At 33.8% G+C, this 27002-nt stretch overlaps 3 protein-coding genes across 4 annotated transcripts; 1 reads left to right on the forward strand and 2 right to left on the reverse strand.

Annotated features, from left to right (window-relative positions):
• Positions 1-294: 294 nt before the first annotated feature.
• On the reverse strand, positions 295-12142 carry LOC141668735 (putative protein S-acyltransferase 17). The gene is made up of 10 exons (XM_074475731.1): positions 11861-12142; positions 11437-11530; positions 11108-11202; positions 10849-11016; positions 10693-10765; positions 10508-10560; positions 4985-5076; positions 4594-4646; positions 3364-3489; positions 295-789 (listed from the first exon to the last, which is right to left on the reverse strand). Exons 1-10 carry the CDS (start codon positions 12007-12009, stop codon positions 514-516), a joined length of 1179 nt encoding a protein of 392 aa, XP_074331832.1. The 5' UTR covers positions 12010-12142; the 3' UTR covers positions 295-513.
• Positions 12143-12736: 594 nt separating this feature from the next.
• LOC141668736 (bifunctional 3-dehydroquinate dehydratase/shikimate dehydrogenase, chloroplastic-like) lies at positions 12737-18928 on the reverse strand. 2 transcript variants are annotated; one of them, XM_074475732.1, is made up of 10 exons: positions 18490-18928; positions 17447-17555; positions 16823-17041; positions 16246-16586; positions 15783-15846; positions 15518-15617; positions 14833-14982; positions 14414-14562; positions 14178-14340; positions 12737-13025 (listed from the first exon to the last, which is right to left on the reverse strand). In XM_074475732.1, the coding sequence occupies exons 1-10, from the start codon at positions 18702-18704 to the stop codon at positions 12982-12984; spliced, it is 1554 nt and encodes a 517-aa protein (XP_074331833.1). In that variant the 5' UTR covers positions 18705-18928; the 3' UTR covers positions 12737-12981. The 2 variants fall into 2 exon arrangements, with proteins under 2 accessions (XP_074331833.1, XP_074331834.1); XM_074475733.1 differs by having other exon boundaries at positions 17450-17555; positions 18490-18926.
• Positions 18929-24531: 5603 nt separating this feature from the next.
• LOC141666394 (protein FAR1-RELATED SEQUENCE 5-like) lies at positions 24532-24954 on the forward strand. The gene has a single exon (XM_074472381.1). The coding sequence runs from the start codon at positions 24532-24534 to the stop codon at positions 24952-24954; it is 423 nt and encodes a 140-aa protein (XP_074328482.1).
• Positions 24955-27002: the final 2048 nt, after the last annotated feature.

Below are 27002 nucleotides of genomic sequence, written 5' to 3' on the forward strand. Positions count from 1 at the left end.
AAACTTGGCAACATCACTTCAGAAAGTTGCGATATTTTTCATGAATTACAAAATATTTTTTTGACTAATTTGGCTTATATGCCTTACAATTGAGTATCTGTCCTAACAAATCTTGGGGGTGAGCGAGAATCGAACCCAAAACCTGGGAAGACAAGAGATAAGCCCTTAATTACAATGTTAAAATACCTTGCAAATAACATCTCACAACAAAATGGTGAAATCACATTTCTGACAAAAGACAATGAAGTTGTTTTGATATGTGAATCTATGATGCCTTGCATGCAAGGAAAACTCTGTTATGATCGTATGTTTGCTGACTTCTAAGTTTCTTTCGTTAAGAAAGAAGTTTACTTTACAACTATCTGAACCAAAACTATATATCATACTACAGCAAAAATGTAAAATCCTAATGATGGACTATACATTTACAACTACCCCCAACATTGTTGAATCATTGTAGTATTGTCCCCGTCCAAGGATGCAGAGAAAAGAGTGATTGACAACAAGCTACACTTAGCCTGATTTTGATTTGTATTGTTTGAATAACCGCCTTGACGACAAAGGAAAGATGATCTCACTTAGATTATGGATATAACCTCTGTCGTAGATATTCTTCTTAACAGGTTCTGTATCCTTAAGTGGAGATCTTCGAAAGAAACTCTTCCATTTGCTCTGCGGAGGCTTCTGTTCATGGCTCAGCTGACCTAAACTTGATTTAAGTGCTTCCGCACTTGCCTTTGCCTCGTTGACCTTCCTCTTCCAGCTCAAATAATCTTGCCACTTAAAAGTCTGTGAATTCAAGTAACTAAAATATGAAAACCTTGAATTTCCGGAGTAACTTAACTAGCAATTAGTCATACAACTGATTCGTCACTTCTATAGATGTTGGAGGTGCGCCAGTATGTTCTAAGAATTCTGTAAATTACTTACATTTTACTTAACCCTCCCCCATCCCCATGTGTGTCATAAACTAAGAAAACACAACACATGTAGGGAAACAAAAGCAACTTGTTAACAGATTTCTCAACCGCTAATTCGTTTAATCAATAGCCTGTTCGATTTAGTAATAATCAACTTTTGATATTGACACTTTATAAGGTTCTACATGACTAATATGCCTAAGATAGTACGATGATTTTCATACTCAAGAGACTCATTATATGCCTGACATGGACATATCCCATTCAGGAGACTGGAGATTCAGGTACTCCACTTACTATCCAAAATCATCAAAGACATTTTCTGCTACCTCTTCGATTGCTTCTACACATGGTCTAGCTTCAAGCATTTGGACTCTATTAGCCACAACTTGCATCTCACAACATGAAACTGTATATTATAACTGATTTATTTATCATGTATAGTTGCAATCAATTCATCTATATTCTATAATATATATAAATCACATATGATGATGTTAATAGACAGCTCCTCCAGTTCACATTAGACTAAACAATAAGCAGACAATGCAATAGGCACAACTGAGATGTAGACGATGCATTAGGCACAGCTGAGACATGCACTAGACTTTTTAAAACTTTCAATATCCTGCCACATTTCATAGAGAAAATTCTCGAGTATAGACCATTTTTCCACCTAATTTAAAGAAACGTGTTTTTCTTGAGTTGGTTCTTTTGGCATAGTTCGAGCAGGGATATAACGCACAAACTCCAAGCAAATTTCTTGTCTATAAACTTTCAAATTCGCAGGCGCCTTGGATATAGTCAGGCTTTAATTTGGTTTCACCTAGAACTTAAAGAGATAAGATTTTATTTTTATGCAACTGAGTAAGAAATATGAGTAAGTTTTTTTACTGCAGCAAAACTAACCCTCCCAAAGAGAGTTTTAGGCTCCCAATATCTTTTTTAATGGACTGTGAGATACAAGATTAATTTCTGACGGTTATATGTTCTTAAGCATTTTTTGAGGACTTCAGAAAAACCTTGACAATACAGCTAATCTTCACTGCTTATTATCAAGAAACAGCACATAAACAGGTAGTAGGTTTCCAAGAAAAATAATGGTTATCAGCTAGAAAGCCTAGAGATGTTAGTATGGATCTTAAATTGGATTTACCAAGAAACAGAAGAGATCAGAGTTTAATTTGACATGTTTGGCTGTCAAGAAATGATAAAGACGCTCATCCACTGCAGCATATCTACCTCCGAGTATGTTCTCTGGAGGATTGTAAGACTACGTGATTAGCCTTTGCCTATAGCTTCTGATGTTTATATGTATCTTAAGTCCTTTTTGAGGTTATTATCGAATAAAACCAATTCACAGAGGTCGTTTTCAGAAATAATTGTTTACCATCTTGAAAAACCTACAACTTTAGTATGAACCTTAAGTTGGATTCACCTAGAACCAATAGAGATCATGATTTCCTTCTGACAAATCATCTAGGCATATGATCTATAAAAACCTACAGCAGAATTTGTTCCCTTTCTGAGGTACTAATTAGAGGCTGTGATGCGGATAAGAGAACTGATATGGTAAATAGTGTTAATGGATAAATCATCATTCATATAAATTGAAATTAACCGAAAAATAGATAAGGCCAAACTCTTCAAAATTAATAGTTACACTTCAGTGATTTAAAATAAAACAAGAGGATAAGTTAAATAACCATTACTAAACTCAATCTCTAAAAACTTATTCCCTACTTTAAGTAAAAGATAACTACAAATTTTATCACCCTAATTATGGAAAACACAATTACAATATAATTAAAACAAAATATTATTGCAAACAATCTATTATCCAAACTATACTAGATAAGTATTACCCTAACTGACTATTATAATTATCCATAGTTTCATACGTATTGCATTGTTAGGTACTTCTAGTGTGGCGTACAAGTCTACTACTGCCCACGTTCTTGAAATGACCTTTGTTTAAAATTGGATAACTGGATCACCAGAGCTACCAGTTATATTTACATTCATATCTGTGGTTCATAATCTCTACACCCTTGCTAGAATTGCACTCACATTAGAATTTAATAGATGAAAATTTGGAACCACCATGCTACATAAGTTCTTAAATATATTAATCGTCACAAATTTGCAAAAGGATGAAGTTTTGTACCATTCCGTACTTCCTGAACAGTTTTGGCGATGAAAAATGATGATTCAATGCAATTTTAAGCGTCAAGAAAATTCAATGAGCCCATTTAAGTTTCTATTAGTGTTTTGGTTGCATAACAAGCTTCAACATTGTAATAATTCTGAACACCAATGTAATTTTTTTTTAATTATCCCCTAATTCCATGGATTATTCTTTTTTGAACCATAATTATACAGAGGAAGATAAAGATTTCACAGAGTCCAAATTTAAACAAACTGGTGAGCAAAACGAACAAACCTCATTTGTTGTGGTGTTGGTAAGGCAGAGATGTGCATGATATCCAAAGAAACCAGCAAGCAGCAGAGAAACTATGGCCAAAAAGACCATAATCAGTATCTGCGTGTTATATGATCCCAACAACCACTGTTACAAGACAAAATATTAGAACACAAATTCAAGATTAGCACAAAGACATATGTATAGATTACTTGAATGGGTATTAATACAAGAGAATTATATATATATAGAAGCAACAATAATGAAAGCAGAGTTTATAGTTGGAAGTTGGAACCCTTACTATCGAGAATTTAAAAAAAAGGTCAAATATCACAGCTAATTACTACCCAGGGCATCAACCAAATGGTGGCCTTTTTACGCATTAACAATAGTGAAAAGGCATGAAAAGTGAATAAATTGACAAAGATAACGTCAAGTCGGTATTCTGAACTAAGACCCTAGTGAAATTTGAATTTAAGTAAATCTTGTGCAAGGAACTCACAAGGGTCAAAGCCAATGGGAAAATGAAAAAATGAAGAATAAACCAACGGAAGGAAATTAAAATAAAGGGAAAAAATAGAAGTAGTGGAAGGGGAGCTATAAATAGAAAAAGATAGGTTTAATGAGGGTATACAGATATTGATCTGTGAAGTCGTATTTTATTTTGGAGGCCGCCTCACCTCGAATTGGGGCAACCTGTAACCCTAATTTTATCGTTATTTCAATTCAGTGTTTAAAAGATTACATCCATTCAATCCTTTACTCTTTACATCTTGCAATTGAATTAGTATTTCTTAACCAGTTCATAACATCTTGACGTCTTGAGTCTTGACGTACACCCTTGTACACTACTAACCCACTACCAATATTATTGGAGAGTATTTTACTTCTTATACCATTTTATTTACTTTTCATAAATCAAAAGAAAAGCTGTGGTTCTAAGTCTGCGTCTCATTGTTAGTTTTTGTTTTTTTATCTAGTTCACTGAAGATGAAAATAAAAGTGCTTCAAATGAAACAAAAACACAATTTTTTTTAAAAAAACTTATTGAAGTAATTTGCATCAAACTAAATTTAGAAGATAATTTCTCTAAATTTAGCCACAGAAAAACATTGATAATGTATGCATATATGGTAAGTCGTCTTCGTCCTCGTGCAGTGGGTTGAACAAGATGGGATCCCACTCAACTATACAAACTAAGAAAGAAAATGAGAAATTAAATTGTAAGAAAGGTGAAGAGAGTCCACTTACTTGAACTACGTGCGGAGCCAAACTGCTAAAATTATTTTCAATTCCATAAAATTCTGATATCAAAACATTGAAAAAAAACAGTTAAGAATCATATCAAACAAGGGGCAAATGAACACTGTACTTCCAGAGTTTTAATTTCATTGAAACAACTTAAGTTCTGAAACATACAGAAAAAATTGGGAAATTAACTTAAACTAACTCTATCGTGTTCTTTCAAATACTGTATTTGTACAAGAATGTGCACACAAACATAATCACCTATACCTCTAAAATATGGGTGAACTGAAGTAAGATTTGTGTCTAAATTTCAAGTGAACAAGAAAAGCACATCTTAGGCAATGAGAAAATACATAACTTTTTCTTTTTGCTAAGTGAAAATACATGACTTTACCGGTAAGAATATATATAACTTGTACTTCTTTCAGTTGCCCTGCAAGAATCAATGCAATGGCTACTGCTCCATAAACGCATAGAATGAAGTGCCTACAGTATACTGAAGAAAAGATTATTCATATAGTAAAAAAGGATGTGGTCCATGTACTTCTACGCATGGTTAAAGTATTTTGGCACTTGGTAAAAGACCAAACTGCAGAATCAAAAAATTGTGAGTTTTCCAAGATGAGGACAATAAGCTCGTTCTTAAGTTATGCAGTGCAAATATGATGTAGTACAGCACTCAGTGAAGTCATAACTTTCTCAGCAGATCAATTCATAATAACTTTCACTCAGTTATTGGTCAGTTATGAGTGGTTATTAAAAACTGATTCAGGTGAGAAATCACCCCTGGTGGTTACTAGCAGTTAGTATAAGTAATTATTATTACTTATTTGAAATAAATCAACCTATAGGGGTTTGCCTAGTGTCTTTAAACAGTTAACTATTGTAGGATTGTTTAAATAGGTGTAAGCACTTATTGTACTGCTGATTGATTGATACTACTAAGAAGAAAAAATACAAAATCTTGTCAATGTTCTTGTTTATTCTATATTGCTGAACTAGAATTCTGCGACGTTGATCGACAATTCAACACTTCTGCTACGCCAAGTGGTATCAGAGCCTTGTTTTCTCCTGGTCTGATGGCTATCGATGGTGGTAATGGGGGTGAGAGGGATGATTCTGACGTTGTTCGAAGAACCCTCGACATGGTTGAGCGGCTCGTAGAGTCTCAAACGCAAACCCAGCGCCAAATTGAGACCTTAGTAGCGGGTTTAACCAACCTTACGAAGACAACCACTCAACCTGCGTTTCAGGGTGGAATTCATGGCTTTCGTAGGGAAAATCGTTTGCAAAACCAGCGAAACAATGGGGAAACAGTTGTTAGGACGGGAAATAGGCAGAATGTGATGCATAGTGGAGATTCAAGTGATGAAGAACTGGAAAACATGGCAGAAAATTTGAGAAATAACCAATGGAGGAACAATTTTCAACGAGATGGTTATAACCGAGAAAAAGGGAATGATTTCAAGGTTAAAATGGACTTGCCTTCTTTCAATGGTCAACTTCACATGGAAGATTTCCTTGACTGGTTGTCAGAAGTAGAAAAGTTCTTTGAATTCATGGAAATTCCAGAGGAAAAACAAGTGAAGTATGTTGCAGGGATACCGTTCAGTTGATGATTACACAACAGAGTTCTACAGGCTGGCTTCACGTAATGACCTTGCTGAATCAGATTCGCAACAAGCGGCAAGATTTATAAGTGGGTTGAAGTACAACATTCAAGACAAAATTGCTTTACAAAATGCCCATACCTTGGGAGATGCAGTGCGCCTTGCCTTGAGGGCTGAAACAATGACTGAGAAGCCTCAAAACCGCAATTTTGGTGGAAAAATTTCGAATTCCTCAATTCAGCCTACAATTCAGCCTACACTTGAGCCTGCTATTGATTACCGTGCAACTCACCAACAAAAATCTGGAAAAACATCTGCACAATCGATTAGCACTCAATCTAATTATCCTAACCGAATTTCACAATCAAAATCTGCAATTACCACAACTGGTTCAAAATATAATACCACGTCTGCCAACCCTTATGCTCCATCTACAAGTGATAAATGTTATAGGTGCGGACAGCCTGGACATAAATCAAATCGTTGCCCTCAAAGAAGCCCAGTAACCTTAACTACTCATGAAGAAGAATATGAGACCGATGATGTGGGATTAGAACAAGAAGAAGAGGTAGTTCAACCTGATGAAGGAGTTTCTTTTGTCATTCAGAGGTTACTTTACACTCCACATAATGAACAACAAACTCAACGTAACAACATATTCCGGACAAGGTGTACGGTTAATGAAAGAGTTTGTGATTTAATCATTGATGGCGGAAGCAGCGAGAATATTGTTTCAAAAGTGATGGTTGATAAGTTGCAATTGCCTGTAGAGAGACATCCTACACCATATTCAATCGGGTGGATCAAAGAGGTTGGAGAAACAAGGGTAACTTGTAGATGTAATATTGCTTTCAGTATTGGTAATCGTTATAAAGATGAAGTTTGGTTTGATGTTGTGGACATGGATGCATGCCATATGTTGTTGGGAAGACCGTGGCAATATGATGTCAATTCTGTTCATATGGGAAGAGATAATACTATTAGCTTCTACAAAGATGGGGTACGCATAGTATTGGCTCCATTAGGAAGGTCATCAGAATCTATATTTCCTCCAAAAGATGGGCATAATTTTTTGATCTCTAGCAACATACTTGAAGACTCAAAGGAGACGGGAGAAATTTATGCTCTTGTCATCAAAGGAAACAACAAACCTGTAATTGATGTTCCTTCTCAGGTGCAACCTATACTGAACGAGTTCAAAGATTTAGTGCCGGATGAGTTGCCAAGTATTCTTCCTCCTATGCGAAATATTCAGCATGGCATTGATTTAGTACCAGGTGCTAGCTTGCCAAACATGCCTCACTACAGAATGAGTCCAAAAGAACATGCAATTCTTCAAGATCAGGTTGAGGATTTGCTATCCAAGGGCCTAATACGACCTAGTATGAGTCCATGTGCAGTTCCGGCTTTACTAACTCCAAAAAAAGATGGGAGTTGGCGGATGTGTATTGATAGTCGTGCAATCAACAAACTCACTGTTCGATATCGGTTCCCAATACCAAGGTTAGATGATATGTTGGATGACTTGGAAGGTTCCAAAATTTTCTCGAAGATTGATTTGAAAAGCGGGTATCATCAGATTCGTATTCGGCCGGGTGATGAATGGAAGACTGCATTTAAAACTAAAGACGGCTTATATGAATGGCTGGTAATGCCATTTGGTCTATCAAATGCTCCTAGCACTTTCATGCGAGTTATGAATCAGGTATTGAAACCTTTTATTAGCCGATTTGTGGTTGTGTACTTCGACGATATCCTGATTTATAGTCGTAGCGTAGAAGATCATTTATACCATCTGTGGGAAGTTTTTAGTGTGCTGCGTGAGAATTCTTTATATGTGAACCTAAAAAAATGTAGCTTTCTTACGGACAACCTGGTCTTTCTTGGCTATGTGGTGTCTTCTAATGGTATTCATGTTGATGAAGACAAGGTTAAAGCTATTAAAGAATGGCCTGGACCACAGAGTATTAGTGAAGTCCGAAGTTTTAATGGACTTGCTACATTTTATAGGCGTTTTGTTCGTAACTTTAGTACTATTGCAGCACCACTAACAGATTGCATGAAAGGAAAACACTTTGTGTGGACGGATGCAGCTGAGAAAAGTTTTAAACTGCTCAAAGAAAAGCTAACAGTAGCCCCTGTTCTTGCTTTACCGAACTTTGAGAAATTATTTCAGGTTGATTGTGATGCTTCCCTTGTTGGTATTGGGGCAGTGTTGTCTCAAGATGGACGACCAGTTGCTTACTACAGCGAAAAACTTAGTGATGCGCGGAAGAAATGGACAACTTATGAGTTAGAGTTGTATGCGATATATCAGTCACTTAAACATTGGGAGTACTACTTGATTCATCAAGAGTTTGTACTCTTTACTGATCATCAAGCCTTGAGAAATATCAAAAGCAATACTAACTCTAACAGAATGCACCAAAGATGGATTGACTACATTGAACGATTTACTTTCACTGTCAAGCACAAATCTGGCCAGCAAAATAAAGTGGCTGATGCACTCAGCCGTAGGGCTTCTTTACTGATTTCAATGAAAGCAGAAGTCATTGGGTTTGATTATTTGAAAGATCTATATGCTGAAGATGAAGATTTTGGCGAAACATGGGTTAAAATTACTAAATCTGGATTGAAAGTTGCTGATTTTCATCTTGAAGAAGGTTTTCTATTCAAAGGGAATAAATTATGCATTCCGAGAAGTTCTCTTCGTGAGCATATCATTAGAGAACTTCATGGAAGTGGTCTTAGTGGACACATGGGAAGAGACAAAAGTATTGTTTTAGTTGAGGAGCGTTATTATTGGCCTCAAGTAAAAAGGGACATGAATCGTTTTGTTCAAAGATGCTACACTTGTCAAACGGCAAAAGGAAGTTCAAACAACACTGGATTGTATACACCTCTTCCTGTTCCGGACACACCCTGGGTTGATATTTCCATGGATTTTGTGCTTGGTCTTCCTAGGACTCAACGAGGTATGGACTCAATCTATGTAGTGGTTGATAGATTTTCTAAAATGGCCCATTTCATACCCTGCAAAAAGACTTTAGATGCTTCTCATATTGCACACTTATTCTTTAAAGAAGTTGTTCGCTTACATGGTATTCCAAAGTCCATTGTTTCTGATCGAGACAGCAAGTTTTTAAGTCACTTCTGGCAGACTTTATGGAAAAGGTTCGACACTAGTCTCAAATTCAGCACAACTTGCCACCCTCAAACTGACGGACAAACAGAGGTTGTAAATCGAAGTTTGGGTAATCTTTTAAGGTGTATTTCGGGAGATAGACCAAAACAATGGGATTTGGCGCTTGCTCAAGCAGAATTCACTTATAACAATTCCATTAATCGATCTACAAAAAGATCTCCTTTTCAAATTGTGTATACCAGCATACCTCAACATGTAGTTGACTTGGTACCTTTACCAAAACTCCCCGGAAAGAGTATAGCTGCAGATCATATGATTGAGAAGATTGCAAAACTTCATGAAGAGGTTAAACTGAATTTGGAAAAGGCCAATGCAAAGTACAAAGAGGCGGCTGATAAACATCGTAGGTTTAAATCATTTGAGGAAGGAGATCTTGTCATGGTGCATCTACGAAGAGAAAGATTTCCAGCAGGAACCTACAATAAACTTAAAGCTAAAAAGATTGGGCCGGTTCGTGTGCTCAAAAAAATCAATGACAATGCATATGTAGTTGATCTTCCTGAAGAATTAGGCATTTCCAAAAGTTTTAACGTCAAAGACCTTTACGAGTATCATGGAGATATGGAAAGTCTGCTGCCTTCAATTGACTTGTGGACAAGTCTTTTAAAAGACAGGGAGGATGATGTAGTACAGCACTCAGTGAAGTCATAACTTTCTCAGCAGATCAATTCATAATAACTTTCACTCAGTTATTGGTCAGTTATGAGTGGTTATTAAAAACTGATTCAGGTGAGAAATCACCCCTGGTGGTTACTAGCAGTTAGTATAAGTAATTATTATTACTTATTTGAAATAAATCAACCTATAGGGGTTTGCCTAGTGTCTTTAAACAGTTAACTATTGTAGGATTGTTTAAATAGGTGTAAGCACTTATTGTACTGCTGATTGATTGATACTACTAAGAAGAAAAAATACAAAATCTTGTCAATGTTCTTGTTTATTCTATATTGCTGAACTAGAATTGTGCGACGTTGATCGACAATTCAACACTTCTGCTACGCCAAAATAAGAGCAAAAAAATGCTGAAGGCAATAATTTTGGAAAAAAAATAACATAAATTTTGGGTTGTGAGTTGAAAGCTATTGTTTGTTAAATAACTAACCAGATAAGAAAAGCCACAAAATATCGGGTGTTTCTCTCTCCAATGCAATTGTTCTGCAAAAAAGAGAGACATTAAATGTAAAATTAAAAGGAAATATTAGTGAAGAGTGGGCAATGCTACATATTCAAAGAAACAAAATAGAGGGATATAACAAGTCAAAAAATAATTCAAAATATATAGCTAACCATCCATCCACAATGATGATCAAATCGGGCAACACAACGATCACATATACTGCAGTGCTTGGACCTAGCAGGTCTACATAAGCAAGTGAGTAAACCTATCAGCATATAGTGGAAATAGTATATCAAGTGCACCATGCTAAACAAAATGAAACTCACTTTGGAAATTTGCAAGTTGAACATTCTTTCTCTATATAGATGGTGTTGTCATAGGGATACACAGACATATAACGAGTAAAATTCTCATTATTTACAGTTCCAGGATCAGAGAAACTAGTCAATAAAAAGAGTAAAATACCCACACCAACTGCGGCCACGCTTATGTACCTGCAACGATAATAAATGACCAAGAGTAACTTTAGAGTGACATCTAAAGGCAAATGACAGAAAGCGTGAGGCTAATTAAATAGGGTGATACCTGTGAATTCCACTAATATAATGCCCGGGAATATAGTTAAAGGATGACGACACAATAAAGTAATAAGTAACTCCGATAATTGCTAGATACATAGCCTGCATCACAAACTCGAGGGAAACAAACTTACTCTCATTCTCAGACTATTTTCAATAAGTACATGTACTAATATCTGAGTAATATATGATATTCGAATTGCTATGCTCAATTGTAGTGGCAACATTACGCCTTGCAAGTGACTGAACATTTAGGCGTTTAAATCGGAGAAATGAAAGATTAATAAGAAGTAAGAACTGTATAATAAAAAAAATTGAGAGAGAGAGTGAGGAGACCTGTAAGATAGGATTAGGTCGATCACAACAATAGTACTCGATTGAGAGAATGGCATTGGTGCCTTTTGTACCAAATACATAAGTAACAAAACGCCTGCAACAAACAAACAAACAAACAGTATTAGAGAGAGAGAGAGTGAGAGAGTAGAGAGGGGAGAGAGAGAGAGAGGGAAGGGAGAGAGAGAGAGAGGGGGGGGGAAGGGAGAGAGAGAGAGGGAAGGGAGAGAGGGAGAGAGAGAGGGAAGGGAGAGAGGGAGAGAGAGAGAGGGAGAGAGAGAGAGGGAGAGAGAGAGAGAGAGGGAAGGGAGAGAGAGAGAGGGAAGGGAGAGAGGGAGAGAGAGAGAGGGGGAGAGAGAGGGGGGAGAGAGAGAGAGAGAGAGGGGGAGAGAGAGAGAGAGAGAGAGAGAGAGAGAGAGAGATGTACTGGAAATAGTCGTAAGCGCCGAAAGTGAGGAAGACATGGATGCGATGAATGAAAGTACCGTCGAAAATAGGCCAACGGCCGCAGAGAAAAGAGACGACAACCAAAAGAGTGATTAAACCATGGCAAACAAGAACCCACTGAACGCCCATTTCAACAATCTGCTAACAACAACAATAAGCTCCCTCCCTCCTCCTGCCTACTTCGAGATTTACAAGTCGTTGCTTTTCTACTTTTCGTTTCGGAGACGGTTGACCATTATTTTTCATATTCAAATCTAATTTACACGCGTTTAATCGATTTAATACCTTTTTCGTTTATTTCGCTTTTCAATTCGTTTAAGCTAGTGTATACACTTTTCCACCTAATTACACTTCTCCCCATCTTCCAAATACGAAGATCTATATATTTTTATATTAATTTAACATTGTTATAATTGTTAATTTTCATATTTATGATTTTTTATAATTATTAAAATTTTAAGTATATAATAAGCTATTCCCTAACTTATGATGAATTGTGTAAATTGTTTTAAATTAATTATTAACTAAAGTTATTTTATATCAAAACATATATATATATATCAAAATTATTATCAAATAGTCATCATATATAACCGTTCCTTTTATAATTGATTGAATAATGTTACTGGCACAACAAAAGTTACAAAAAATTGTTATGACATGGGTGATGTGGCACAAAAAAATAATTTAATTAGTGCTATTAATATAAATGTAGGAGTCCATTTATATTTAGCCAACAAACATGTGACACATAGCATTTGTAACTATTTTGTTAACTCATTTTGTACCTCTAGCATTTTTCTTTATAATTTATAAACACAATTAAATCAAACCATTTGAAATAATGGCCATCAAATTTCTCAAAAAATTATTCTTTAAGAATCAATAGCTGTAAACTTAATTTTCAGAACAAATTCACATATAAGTTCTGTACATCTGTCCTTTACAAATATAATTGCGGATACAAAGTCTGCAATGGTCCCTTAGGGACTATTGCACAGGACTTTCAAGCGGCAAATTATCTACATATAATATAAATCAGAACTTTTCAATCAATTAAATCAATAATGGTAAAATCCAATGATTGCTGCAATGTTGTTGTCAGAACTTCTCCATCACAATTGCACGCATGAAATCTTCTGGTGCTGCAGAAAAGAGTTGAACAACACATGTTAGATGAATGCCTCAGGCTTGTTGAAGAAATATTTGTGCAGCAATCAACAATGAAATGTAACTATCTCGTTTCTAAGTCGACACTGTTATCGAGTATAAGATCTGTTGGGGCCATCCTCTAGTTTTAAAGCGACCGATTACTTAACATGGTATCAGAGTTCAGTTTAGGGAGGTACTCGGGTTCGAGTTCTCTCACCCCATTTATTTAATCTAAATATTTGTTATCGATATTGGTTGTCTGTCGTTGTCAATCATAGCGAAAAGTATCGCACGATTGATGGGGAGTGTTAAAGAGTTCTGTTGGGGCATTCCTCTACCACCTTAAGCTTTTAGAGCGACCGATTACTTAAACACAACCACACAAATTAATTATATCTTGCATATCAAATCTTCGGGATTTTTGTATGAAAGAGTTGAAGACCATATCTTGGAGAATGCATTCTCAGGAACCTCACTATGAATGAAACTTATAAACTTCACTATAATGCCAGAACACACTGGAAATGTCAAAGTCCAACATACAACACATTCTCTCAACACCTACTAACTTCATTTACCTTTTATAATTTTTCCCTCAAGCAACCGCGTCACATAAAATGGAAAGGCAAGCAACCACAACACAAATCCAAATAAAATAAAATACAAGAATGCACCAAATTTTATGGATGAATTAGTCTCAATTTGAAATTTTGAAAATATTCAGAATGCCTCGAAAACATTTCTATGGTGTTATTTGCCTACATATGATACATAAAATTTTACTATATTAACGAGTTTCAGCAGCTAAATTGCGCCACATTTAAAATCGGAGCAGTTATTAGTTAAGTTTTGGTTTTCATACTTATAAAAGGCACTTTATTGGTTTACTGTGGTCGGCGTCTGTATTTTTCATATGCTTTTAGTCTCTCAACAATCTTTAAGTGACAGTCAACCTCCTTTTTAACTCTTTCATGGTAAACAATGTGTTGAAAAATGTGGGTGCTTTCTCTCTCTTATCCCTAATCTACCAATCCTTATTTTCATGGCTTCCAGATTTCTCTCTTGCTAGGCCATTTAGTGGTTGAACATACATTTCGAGCAGCCATTTAATAGTTGGACAGCTTATAATAACAAAAGCAACGTACCTTTGCTTCCTGTGAAAAGATTGAATTGGCCAATGGCTTGCCTAAGGAACATTTCAACTCCACTGACAATAAGTGCTCCAGCATTTTCTGCATCTCTTAAAAGCGTGGTTTTTCTAGGTGTGTAAACAGCATCGAAGACTAGCCTGTAATCCTTTAAAGTACCCTGAAAATAGAGCTAGGTTTTATGCTCCTGTAACCAGAATTTAGCTCTTTAGTAAGTCAAACGAATAAGAAACCTGAGCCACTGGAATTCGATCTGTTCTTGGATGCATTCCTAAAGGCGTTGCATTTGCAAGGATTGCTCCTTTTTCTGGTTGAAAGTTGGGCAAATCCTCATATGGCCGAGCTTCTCCGCAAACCGCTTGTGCAAGAGACTTCGCCCTATCTGTTTAGATAAAAGTTTAAAGGTTAGAGAGAAGATTCTGATGGCTTTGTCCAATGCTTCATGAACTAAAGCCGGAGAATATGAGGATTGACTAACAATTAAAATACAAGTTATATAAGTGGCATTTTAGTGGTCTACTGCCATGTTTGGGCTCAATTGATTGTCAATCTTGTGAACCAGAAATAAACCATTACTCAGGGAACAAAGAGAGAAAAACTAACATATTAAACTTTTGTCACATTTTTAAAGTAGGCAACTCTGCATACGTACCAAAATCAATATCAAAAATGGTGACCCTTGCTCCCCTGGTTTTGGCACCGAACGCCAATGCTCTTCCAGCACCTCCAGCACCAACCACCACAAATTGTTTCCCGCTGATTGGGGATGGAAATGAAGCTTCTCCATTAACACATCCTAGAGCTGGAAAATGTAGAGAAGTGTTATAATTTACATGCATGAAAAATAAGGTAAGAAATTAGAACAAGTTGCAAAAGATGATGAAGTTATTTACATCTAAGTTCTCCAATTTACAGTCTAATCCAGTACCAAAACAAACATACTGAAGAGGTTATGCATGGCTGAAACTTAGAGAATAGAATAATCATTAAATATGTTATGGCCTTATTGGTGGTTTAATCTGTAAATTAGGATTTTAAGTTTTGTATGTTATTGTTTTTCCCCCAGAATATATAGATGGATTGTGATAGATGGCCCCCTTTATATATGAATCAGAAATATAAACTTGCAAAACCTTCGTAGTACGACAAGCATGCTAGATTCTTTAAAACCTTATCCAAATTTTCACAAAAATTCTAAAACTAAACAAATAATGAAGTTAGGTTTGTCTATGATGTTTATATCTCACCAAAACATCGTACTTAATTTAAGATATAAATAATTTGGACAACAACAAATGCAACTTTTATTAGAGAAACATTATTGTCAGCCTCAGCACCTTCCTCAATTGCAGTTATAGAAGCTTCACAATCTGTATTGTAACCAATTAGCTTCCCGTCACTAGACCTTCGTACAATTGTATTGACAGCACCTATAGACTGATATATCATGCAAGAAGTGATTATTAGATTAATAATGCGACACACAGGGTTACAAGCACGACTTCATACAGAGGAAACAAATTTTAAGGGAAAATACATAACAATGAAAAACACAGAAGTCTACAGACATGAACTTTAAAATCCAGTAAACATATGGTCAACCTGAGCAAGTGGATGAACTTCATCACAGCACCCAATGACTGCTTCCTTGTATGGAATTCCAACACTAAAATTCAAACAACGCAATGTCATAATCAATATTGAATACATTAGAATTTAACTGGATAATATTTACAAGGATATAGAGTTAATTGTTATATATGACATAGATCTGTAAGATGAACCAAGGATTATCCATGCTACTTTATTGAATAAACAAAAAACCGAAAGCTAAATTATAGTGGTTCAGGTTTGAGGCTTCCCTTCTAAAGATTACCATATAATTATTATCTTTTCCTGCCAGTGTTTGGGACACTAATTGATAAGCCTTAGTTATAAACATAAATCTTATTTTTCAAATAACATGTTCCAAATTACAACTGATTATGGTAACGGATAAGATAATGAAGAAAAGAAATACCCAGTATTTAACAAGAAATATAATGCAGTTGAAGGGAGAACATACCTGTAACCAGCAAAGTCAGGACTCGAATAGACCGTAAAAAAATCATTAAGATCATCCACAAGCATTGGGACATAAACCCCATTGTAGCCTACATGTCTGAAGGTAGGGTTATGTAAAATAGGGCCTTTGCTATGGCTTACTGGTTTCGAGATAAGCCCAAAAATTTTGGTGTCTGCATCAATATGCTCAACTCCATAAGCTTGTCTAAGGCTGTCTAGAGTAGGAAGACCCAGAACTGGATATCCAGCAAGAGATCCGTAGACAAAAAGACTACCAAATTTTGGCCCCAGTAACTGACTTATAAGACCCCTTTCCCCTGTTGAGTATGCAATCAGCGGAACCTGCAAGTTGAGCATGACAATTTAATACATTGCAAGCCTATGATACTAATACCCAGAGTCATAATAATGTGAAATATATAAATAATATGAAGATATTTGTTATATGAATATATGTAGGCATATGTCCATGTGTGGTATGGTATACATGCAATAGTTTTGTACTTCTGGCGTCTTTATATCACAAATCTGTATTTGTTAATACATTAGGCAACACAAACATTAAACATTTTACATACCTGAGAATGCGAAAGCAAATGAAAGATCCTTGTTAACTCTGTAATACTACTTGTGTTGGAAACAAGTTTGATGATATCAGCTCCAGTAGACTGGATGTGTGCAACAAGCTGGCTCAAATCTTCTTTTGCAGAAGTCAATGTATCCAGGAAACAAGATACAATTATTTTGCTTCTGCCACTTCGACTGAATTTTTGTTCCTCCATAATATCAAAGGCTACCTGAATAATGTAATATACAGATACTTATTAATACCAAGAACAACAATATTCAAGTACGCAAATATCATGAAGTTGCTTTCATTGTGTAACAACTTTATACATCAATGCCATTTTATTTGGCATCAATCTTAAATTTCAGCAGTTCCCGTAGACATGCTATTCGAAATGATTGCTACCCAGAAAAAGGAGACAAAGCCAACGCCTTGGTTGCTACTGCTGGTGGCTTCTTCCTTAACTATGTATTTTTTAATAATACAAAATTTAGATTCTCTACATGTGCAGATTGCATCAAAGTAGAAATGCAGACTCTGGTTAGGCTCTTATGATCGATACAATGTGTTCCAAATTAGTAAATTGCAGCTGTTCTAGAAAGTATAAACATTCGTATAAGCCATATGCCACTACTACCTTGAGCTCAATATCAATATAATCTGCTCCCAGTTCTTTAGCTGAACGAAGGACTTCTACCCGTGTGTTTTCATCTCCTTCATATTCACCGCCTTCAGATTTTGGCCTGAAATTATACAATCTCGAGACTAAAAAAATTATATTAAGAAAACCATATCCTGCATTGATCACCTTTTCACCAACTAAAAAAACAGGATTATATGACAAATTGACAATGCTAAGTCAAACTACCTTAGAATCAGTTCCGTAATGCAACTTCTGTTTTTCAATTCCTTATATTGCACTAACTATAATCCCTCATCAAACAAATAATCAGCAATTCAATTTTTTAATACTCAAAATCTAATGTCGAGATTAGAGAATAAACTTACTCTAATATACTTCTTACCTAATATTTAACCACTACCTAAAGTCCAACAATACAACTACACCAGACCCTATTCATTCAATTAAAACACCATCTTAAAATGCAATAACAAAACCAAGATTTAAATAAGAAACTCAATTCTTTTTCGACGATAATTAGAAATCAAGATTAAAAACTAGTAATTTAATCTTTTAAGCAATTACAAATTTTTTTGTCATTTCAATTTAATTTTTTTCCTACTAACTAAAATTGAAGATAAATGTAACTAATAATCTAATACATGTTTTTTGTCAACATACATTACCCACAAACAATATGTGTGGTATAAACTTCTCTATCATCATCAAAATATTACGTTGAAATTCCTGTTTATAGGCGCAGCCACAACTTTAATTATCGGAACTTTCAGATAACTTAAAAATTAATAATATTATGAGTCAGCAGACGGAAACAGGTTCCGTCGCCGGCTCGAATAAATATTTATAAATATTTTATGGATGCCGAATCCGCATAAATAGAAAATTTATATATTCCAGTTAAACAAACTGACACATTCGTATTGTACTTGACGATGTTTGAACGGTTGACATCCCGTAAAGAAAACGAGGATAATATTTGAACGGTTGACGTCCCGTAAACGTAACGAGGGAGATACAACTAATCCATGACGTACCTGTAGACAACGATAACGGGTAATGGCCTGTTACTAAGAATCAAACGAAGATCACGACGAAAATCGAAGACTTTCAAACAATCCAACCTCAGCTCAACAACATCAGCACCTTGAGCTTTAGCCTTAAACATATCACTCACCATTTCTTCAACACTCGAGCTCATCAATGGAGCACACACTGTTGTTGTGTATTTTAATACACCAAGACTTCCCATTTTTCTAGTTTGATTTCTTGAAACAAGCGCAACGCATGCCAAGCAACAATGTGAAGATGTCAAGACAGTGTAATTGTGTATTTATATTGCAGGTGGTGATGCAATTTGAAATTGAATAATGTGGGGAAAGGTATTTATATGTGTGTAAAAAAATTGTTGATTAAAAAGGGTAAGAAAATTGGTGGGGAAGGTGGTGGTTGGTGAAGTTTTGGTTGGTGAGTCCTGGTTGGAGTCTACACATATCCTTAACACTGCATACGACATGTCTGTATTATTATACAAACTCGGGTTCGGTTCGGCTTTGGATTCAGATTCGAATCCAGACTCAGATTTCGGATGGATGATTGTTAGTCTTATTTATCTGTTATTATTTTTGTGAAATAAATTTCATATTGAAAATTTTATCCTTTTTAAAAAGTTTCAATTTATCAAAAGATGATATAAAAATATGAATAACAATAATCGTTTGTCAGGAGCCCGTTAATATATTTATAATTTCATGTCTTTGTTTGACGTGGATATATAAGGTTATTGGTGAACTCAACAGGAAGACAAATTGTTTGCGCACAGAGCCGGGACAGCTCCTTTATCCATTTAGTATATGTCAGCGGAAACGAGTTAAATTAACGAGCTCGTATTTTAAGATGTATATAAATTAAATTTTTGTATTTTTTTAATTTCTTTTTAGATTAAAATTTGAATATTTAACTTTTATTCAAAAAAAAAATTATAAATAACTTATATAATTACACTTTTGACGCATCTTAAAATGCGATCGAATACTCTTTCAGAAACGTAAATGATTAGAAAGAAAGGAAGGATTATCTCGTTAAAAAATTAAACTATCTTCACAATAATCGAGTTGAGTTTTTAGAAAACAAGTTTGCTATCATGCTATCTCGGTAAATCATATAAATATGTTATATATTTTATGTAAATTCGAATCTATTATATATCTAATACAGCAATAAGGGGGGTTCGCTGAGCAAATTTAATCATAAATACAGTAATTAATATCCATACATGATTTGTTTTAACCATTAATGCTCATTCATTATTATATAATATACTGATTCATTCATATAATTTTTATTACCTCAATTAAAACATCATTAATATTCTAGTCATTAAAAATAATTTCTTCATAAAATTTACATACTCTATTAAAAAAATTAGTATAAAAAATTTAAATGATAACCCTTGCATAAAAATTCATATAATACATAATTGACTTATTAATATCAATTAGTTGTTGCATACTTAGTATATATATTTATTTATAACTAATTATTATAGAGATGCATGCATGCATCATATAATACATAAATTATCCCATAAGTGACTTACTAATATCGATTAATTATTGCATATTTAATATATATATAACTAATTATTATATAAATACATGCATGCATGCATGTATTCATATATACATACATACATATATCCATACAAACACATGTACGTATGTACGTACATGTGTATATATATAACAATTTAGTTAGAGATGTTATATTTTCAAAACACGTTCTAAATTATCAGAGCAAAACAATAAAAATATTATATTATCCTGAATTTGTTTTTCTATTTGGCATGTGGCAGTCATGTCTTTTCCTTTTTATTTGCTTCAAAAATTAAAAACCTAATATTCATATGAAATTTATCTTTTAGTTAATGATTCAATTTTTTTGTCTAGAAAAAATAAAATTGTACTTATTTTTAACGTAAGTTAATTTCTAAAGACGAAAATACATAAATTATTAATTATCAAATTAATAATATAAATAAGTGAATTTTAAATATAAAGTAAAAATCATTATTAATAGTAATAGTAATAATTTTAAATTTCATTAAAAAATAAAAAATATTTAATTTGAATAGCAGGTCTATAAAACATATATATTAAAAATTCTAATAATAATAATTATTATTATTATTATAATTATAGTAATAATAATATTTATTATTATTAATATTATTATTATAAAAAAATAAATAATATTAATACATGAGAAACTTGAGTACAAAATCATGTTATTTATAAAAAAAAAAGTGATAGTACATTTAAATTATAATAAAATTTATTTTTACAAAATATTATTGTTCATCGTTAATCTTAATGACAAAATATATATATAGATAAAAAGATATGCGAAAATCGTACAAAATCTTACTATTAAAATAAAATTTATTTATTTATATTAATTGGTCAAAAACTTGAGTAAAGAATACTTCGTCTCTCTTCGCCCCCGCCCCGAAAAACAGCACAGCGCTCATTCGCTTCGCACCCCAATTATGACATTCCTCCTCTCCCACTTCACACCCACCTTTAATCACACAGTTAACTGACATATTTAATCACACAGTTAACTGACATATACCATATTTATCATATTATAATCTACTATAAATATTTGCGAATTAAATATTAAAAATAAATGAACTAGAGAAACTTATATATTAAATATGATTATGTGTATCGCAACCATTTATACCTCTAACTGAATAAATATTTATATTTAATCATGTCATACTTTAAGTGTTATATTCTTATATTTACACAAAAAAAAATTAAATTCAGGACTTTCATATATTTATATATATACACACATATATGTATATAATATATATATATATATTCTTATATTTACACAAAAAAATTAAATTCAGGATTTTCATATATATATATATAGACACACACACATATATATGTATATATAATATATATACACACACACATATATATTTTTATAGGGAAATAATCATGAGCCAACGTGGGTTGGGGGGACAGCCAGCCAACCCACAGCAATGAAACATTGCGAGGGAAAGCAATGTTTCAATGCAGGTCTTGACTTCCGCAATGAAACATTGCGAGATGTCGCCATGCACAGGACACATTGGGCATTCCTATTTCATTGTTGGGCCGCAATGTTTCATTGTTGGTTAAACTCCCAATTTTTAATGTCCAGACTGTCCCTCTCTTTAGTTTATTATAATATTTAACTTATTTATATAAGTATAAAAATAATATTAATGTTCAACAGTAATTAATTTTTTAAAATATGTTAACATTAAATATAAGTATTACTAATATTTTAAAATATTATCAAGTTTAATAATAAATTTATCAATTTAATTTTTTCTGTACTTTTTCTTTAAATTATCGTATGAATAATTTTAGTTTAAAAAATAATATTATTAATTTTATACTTTTTAGTGAATTGAGTTATTTTAGTTTAAAAAAATTATCAACAGTCAAACTTATTTTTTGTGCAAAACTTATTTTTGTGCCAATATTAATAAGAATTGACTGGTCAATAGAGCAGAAGTTTGACCGACACACCGCAATGAAACATTACGGCAGTTAAATTGACTGATCAATAGAGCAGAAGCTTGACCGACACACCGCAATGAAACAATGCGGCAGTTTGGACACGCCGCAATGCTTCATTGCGGCAATTTCAACAGTCAAATGAAATTTTTTCAGCAAAATTTTTTTTGTGCCAAATTTAATTTTGTGAATTTTAAAATTCAGATTTTCACCTATAAATAGTCCTGCCTCATCTCATTTTTTTTCAACATTCTCTTCTCTATTTTCATTCTACATTTTCTCTTCAACATTATCTTCTCTAATTTCCGAAAAATGGTTTTCTACTACGATTTTGACAATAATAAGGTAATTATAGATGGTGTGGCTTACAACGGGTCCGAAGGAGAAGAAGACATGGAAATAGCTCTCCGTCGTATTCAAATGGCGCTTGAGCGCAAGAAAAAAAAAAGAAAATGAAGCTAAAGCGAAGGCGGAAAAGTCGAAGAAAAAGAAAGACGACGATAAGGGTGATAAAGGCAGTTCTTCCAACACCATTAAAGTTTGATCATTCTCGTCGACATAAAATGTTATTATGTATTTGTTTTGAAAAAATATTTGAATGTACTCCATTTATATTTGAATGAAATAAATTATTTAATGTTTTATTTTTCTTGTACTTGTCCAATTTATTTTATCAATTTTAAATTTTAATAAACAAATATAATACTAAAATTTGAAAATGTGAAAAACTAAAAAAAGAAAATTTATCAAATTTTCGTTATATATAAAAAAATATAAAATAATTTAACCCCCAAAATGTTAAACATTTTTTGGTAACAAACTATATATAAGTACCGCATTTTATTTAAGAAATAATTTTTCTTACTTATTATAATCATTATATTTTAACATCCATATAGTTGGATCGTCAAAATTTGTACTTTACAACTTACACGTCAAGAAATATCATTTGACATAACTATTATGCAAAATTTTCACAAAACTATGTAAAATAGTTGCATATTATAATTAAGTTACTCTTATAAACATTTATATTTTCAAAATAACATTTAACATATTAAATGAAATATAATAAGTCTATAAACTATTTTTTATAAATTTTTTTTGATTAATTTTCTAATTTTAAAGAAAATAACAAAAATAAACATCCCAACTGCAATGTTTCATTGCGGTGGACACTTCCCCCCGCAATGAAACATTGCTGGGGTACGTTGTAAAGTTTTTTTTAAACTGCAAATATTTACAGTTGTTGGCTTGGGGGTTTGTACAGTGCCGCAATGTTTCATTGCGGTCATCGCAATGAAACATTGCGGGCGTGCATTTAATGCACACACCTACCTTAAAATGTCTGTATTTTTGAAACATTGCTGTTTCACTCCTTCTTAACATTCTGCTCAAATTTATTCTTCTGAAAAAAAATGTTAGTATTCAATATCCATGGCTTCTTATTTATTTGATTATTCAAGTTCATCTAGTGATCATAACGATTTTAATTATGTTACCCCCCACACAAAAAAGAGGGTTTATCCTAAAATCTTTAATGATGATGAAGTAATAGATGTTGATAGTATTGAAGATAAAGTTAATGATCCGGGGAAACGAAAAACGCATAGTGATGATGATGTTGGTTTCGGTTGGAAGAATCACGATGTTCACGGTGATTCCGATGATAGTAATGATTCTTTTAATGGCGATGATGATGATAAAATTAATGATAAAATTAATGATGAAAATTTTATTGAAAATATGAATGATGTAGTTCCTTGTGTTGGTATGATGTTTGATTCGTTGGATGAAGCAGAAAGTTTTTATCGAGGTTATGGTCGAAGTATAGGGTTCGAGATAATTATTCGAAGTAGTCATAAGCATTCAAGAAATGGTGGTATATCGTCACGTTTGTATATATGTCGGAAGGGTGGAAGATTGGGTCCAAAACCCTTGGAAGTTGAAGATAGGGCTAAAGGGAAACGACCTCGAGATGTTATTCCTCGAACTTGTTGTCGTGCTCGTATGTGTGTTGCTCACAAAGTAAGCTCAAACAAATGGGAAGTAACCAAGGTCAACCTAGAGCACAATCATGCTATGGTTACATCGGATAAGGTAAATTTCATGCAAAGATCACGCAACATAGATCCGTTTACCCGATCTTTGATTGAGTTATTCAACAAATCGGGTATCGAGACCCCGAAAGTGATGAATTTACTTAGTGAGACGTGTGGTGGTATTGAAAAAATTGGTTTTTCTGCTCAAGACGTACGAAATGTAATACGTGACATTCGAAGACGGGTTTTTGATTCCGGTGATGCAGAGTGTGGATTGGTTTTGTTACGAGACTTGCAAAAATAAAGTGATGGCAATTTTTTCTACCGAGTGGATGTGGATGAGGAGAACCGGGTTAGGGGTTTGGTGTGGGTTGATCCTCGTTCGCTTAACGCATACAAGAATTTTGGAGATGTGGTGACTTTCGACTCGACATATCGGACTAATAGGTATGACATGCCTTTTATTCCAATTACAGGAGTGAATCACCACTACCAAAATATTTTGTTTGGATTTGCACTTATAAGGGACGAGAAAGAGACTACTTATAGATGGGTTTTGAAGACTTGGTTGGAAGCGGTCGATAACAAGCCACCTATTACCATTATTACAGATCAATACACCGCTTTAAGTAATGCCATTTCCGAGGTTATGCCTAACACCAATCATACATATTGTACGTGGCATATTAGTAGCAAGTTTCCCGAGAAACTATCTACTTTGTATACTCAATACTCGGAGTTCAAGACGGATTTTAATGCATGTATCTACAAGTCATTGTCACCAACGGAATTTGAAGGTAGGTGGGAGGACTTGAAAGAGAAATATGATCTTGAAAATCACAATTGGCTAAATGATATGTATGCAATTAGACGGTAATGGATTTTTGCTTTCACGAAACAACATTTTGCCGCCGGTATGACTACCACCTCAAGGAGCGAGTCTATGAATTCATTTTTTGATGAGTATGTGAAAGCGTCGACCGGTTTGAAAGAATTCATTGAGAATTCACAAAAAGCTTTGGACTCACAATATTTACGGGAGGTTCAAGCCGATTTTGACACCGAGTACAAGGAAAGGAGACTATTGTCTAACTCGTCAATGGAGATACATGCCTCCAAGATATACACAAAAGAGATGTTTAAGCGATTTCAAAAAGAGCTTCAAAAAAGTCAATCTTTTGTTATGAAAAGCATGAAAGGTTGTGGAGATTATTTTTCAAAGATGTATTTGGTAGAAAAGTCCACCTTGCCGGAGATTAATAGAAGGAATTTTTTCTTGAAGGTTTCCATCGACGGGAGTTATTCTTGTACATGTAAAAAATTTGAACATTCCGGGATGATTTGTAGACACATGATCCGTTACCTTAACAAGAAACAAAAGACGATGATACCGCCATATCTTGTAACAATGAGGTGGACAATAAACGGAAACAAAGTTACGGGACCTCTACCGTGTACCCCTCGGATGCTTGGTAATGCTGTAGAATCTCAAACGGCAAGATATAGTGGATTGTGTAAAGTTTTCCAAGGTTTGTCCGTTGTTGGTAGTTGCTCCGTTTCGCGGTACAATTACTTGATGAGCGTGATCAAGAGAGAAAAGGAGTATGTGATTAAGTCTTTTCCGGGAGAAGAGAGAGAGAAAAAAATAAATGAGGACTATGAAAGTGATGAAGAAGATGATCCGTTATTAGATCCCCCAAGGTCACAAACAAAAGCACGTCCAAAAGCGGGTAGATTCAAAAGTGGTATGGATACGTCAAGTTCAAATAAACAATTTCGAAAGTGCAGTTTTTGTGGGGCGAGGGAAGAAGGCCATGATAGAAGAAATTGTCCCTCGAGATTATTAGGAAAAAAAGGAAAAAAATGATTGTAATTTCTTATCATGTACTTTGAAATATTAATAAATTTTAATTAAATATTTTCAATGTTGTTAATGTTAGTACTTGTTGCCATTATTAATAATCCCAACAAAAGAAGTGAGTCCAAAAAAAATTTTTGAAAAAAAGTTAATTTTGAAGATTTTTTTTTTCAAAATTAGGCAGAAAGTTTTCTGTAAAACAGAAAAAGTATTATATAAAAAATAAATCATTTGCAAGTGCAATGACCAATCTGCAAAACCCAGATTACCCCCGCAATGAAACATTGCGGCATCCGCAATGAAACATTGCGGGCGTAAACCGGGCTTTGCCGAATTTCGCAGATTGGTCACTGCACTTGCAAATGATTTATTTTTTATATAATACTTTTTCTGTTTTACAGAAAACTTTCTGCCCAATTTTGGAAAAAAATCTTCAAAAATAACTTTTTTTTCAAATTTTTTTTTGGAGTCACTTCTTTTTTTGGGATTATTAATAATGGCAACAAGTACTAACATTAACAACATTGAAAATATTTAATTAAAATTCATTAATATTTCAAAGTACATAATAACAAATTCGGCATGACCTCTTTGTTTTTAAGTTAAACTTTACCTGTAAAATAAAAAAATCGGCATGACCTATTTATTTTTAAGTCAACCAAAAACCTGTAAAATTTCAAACCAAACCAAACTAAACTTAAAAATGAATGGCCTTGACATGTCAACTACAAACAAACCAAACTAAACTTAAAAATGAATGGTCTTGACATGCCAACTATAAACAAACCAAACCAAACTAAACTTAAAAATGAATGGCCTTGACATGCCAACTATAAACAAACCAAACCAAACCAAACTAAACTTAAAAAAAATGGCCTTGATATGCCAACTACAAACAAATCAACTAAAATAAATACATCTAACCAACCTAAATAAATACAACCAATCTAAATAAAATACAACCGAGCAAAATATGTACAACTAACTAAAGTAACTACAAGTCACTAATCAAATAACAAACTAGTGTCTCGCCTCTCTTTGTCGAATGCCCCACTCAGAAATGTGTC

This window comes from Apium graveolens, chromosome 6, assembly GCF_009905375.1.
Source record: "Apium graveolens cultivar Ventura chromosome 6, ASM990537v1, whole genome shotgun sequence".
In the NCBI taxonomy this organism is placed as follows: domain Eukaryota; kingdom Viridiplantae; phylum Streptophyta; class Magnoliopsida; order Apiales; family Apiaceae; genus Apium; species Apium graveolens.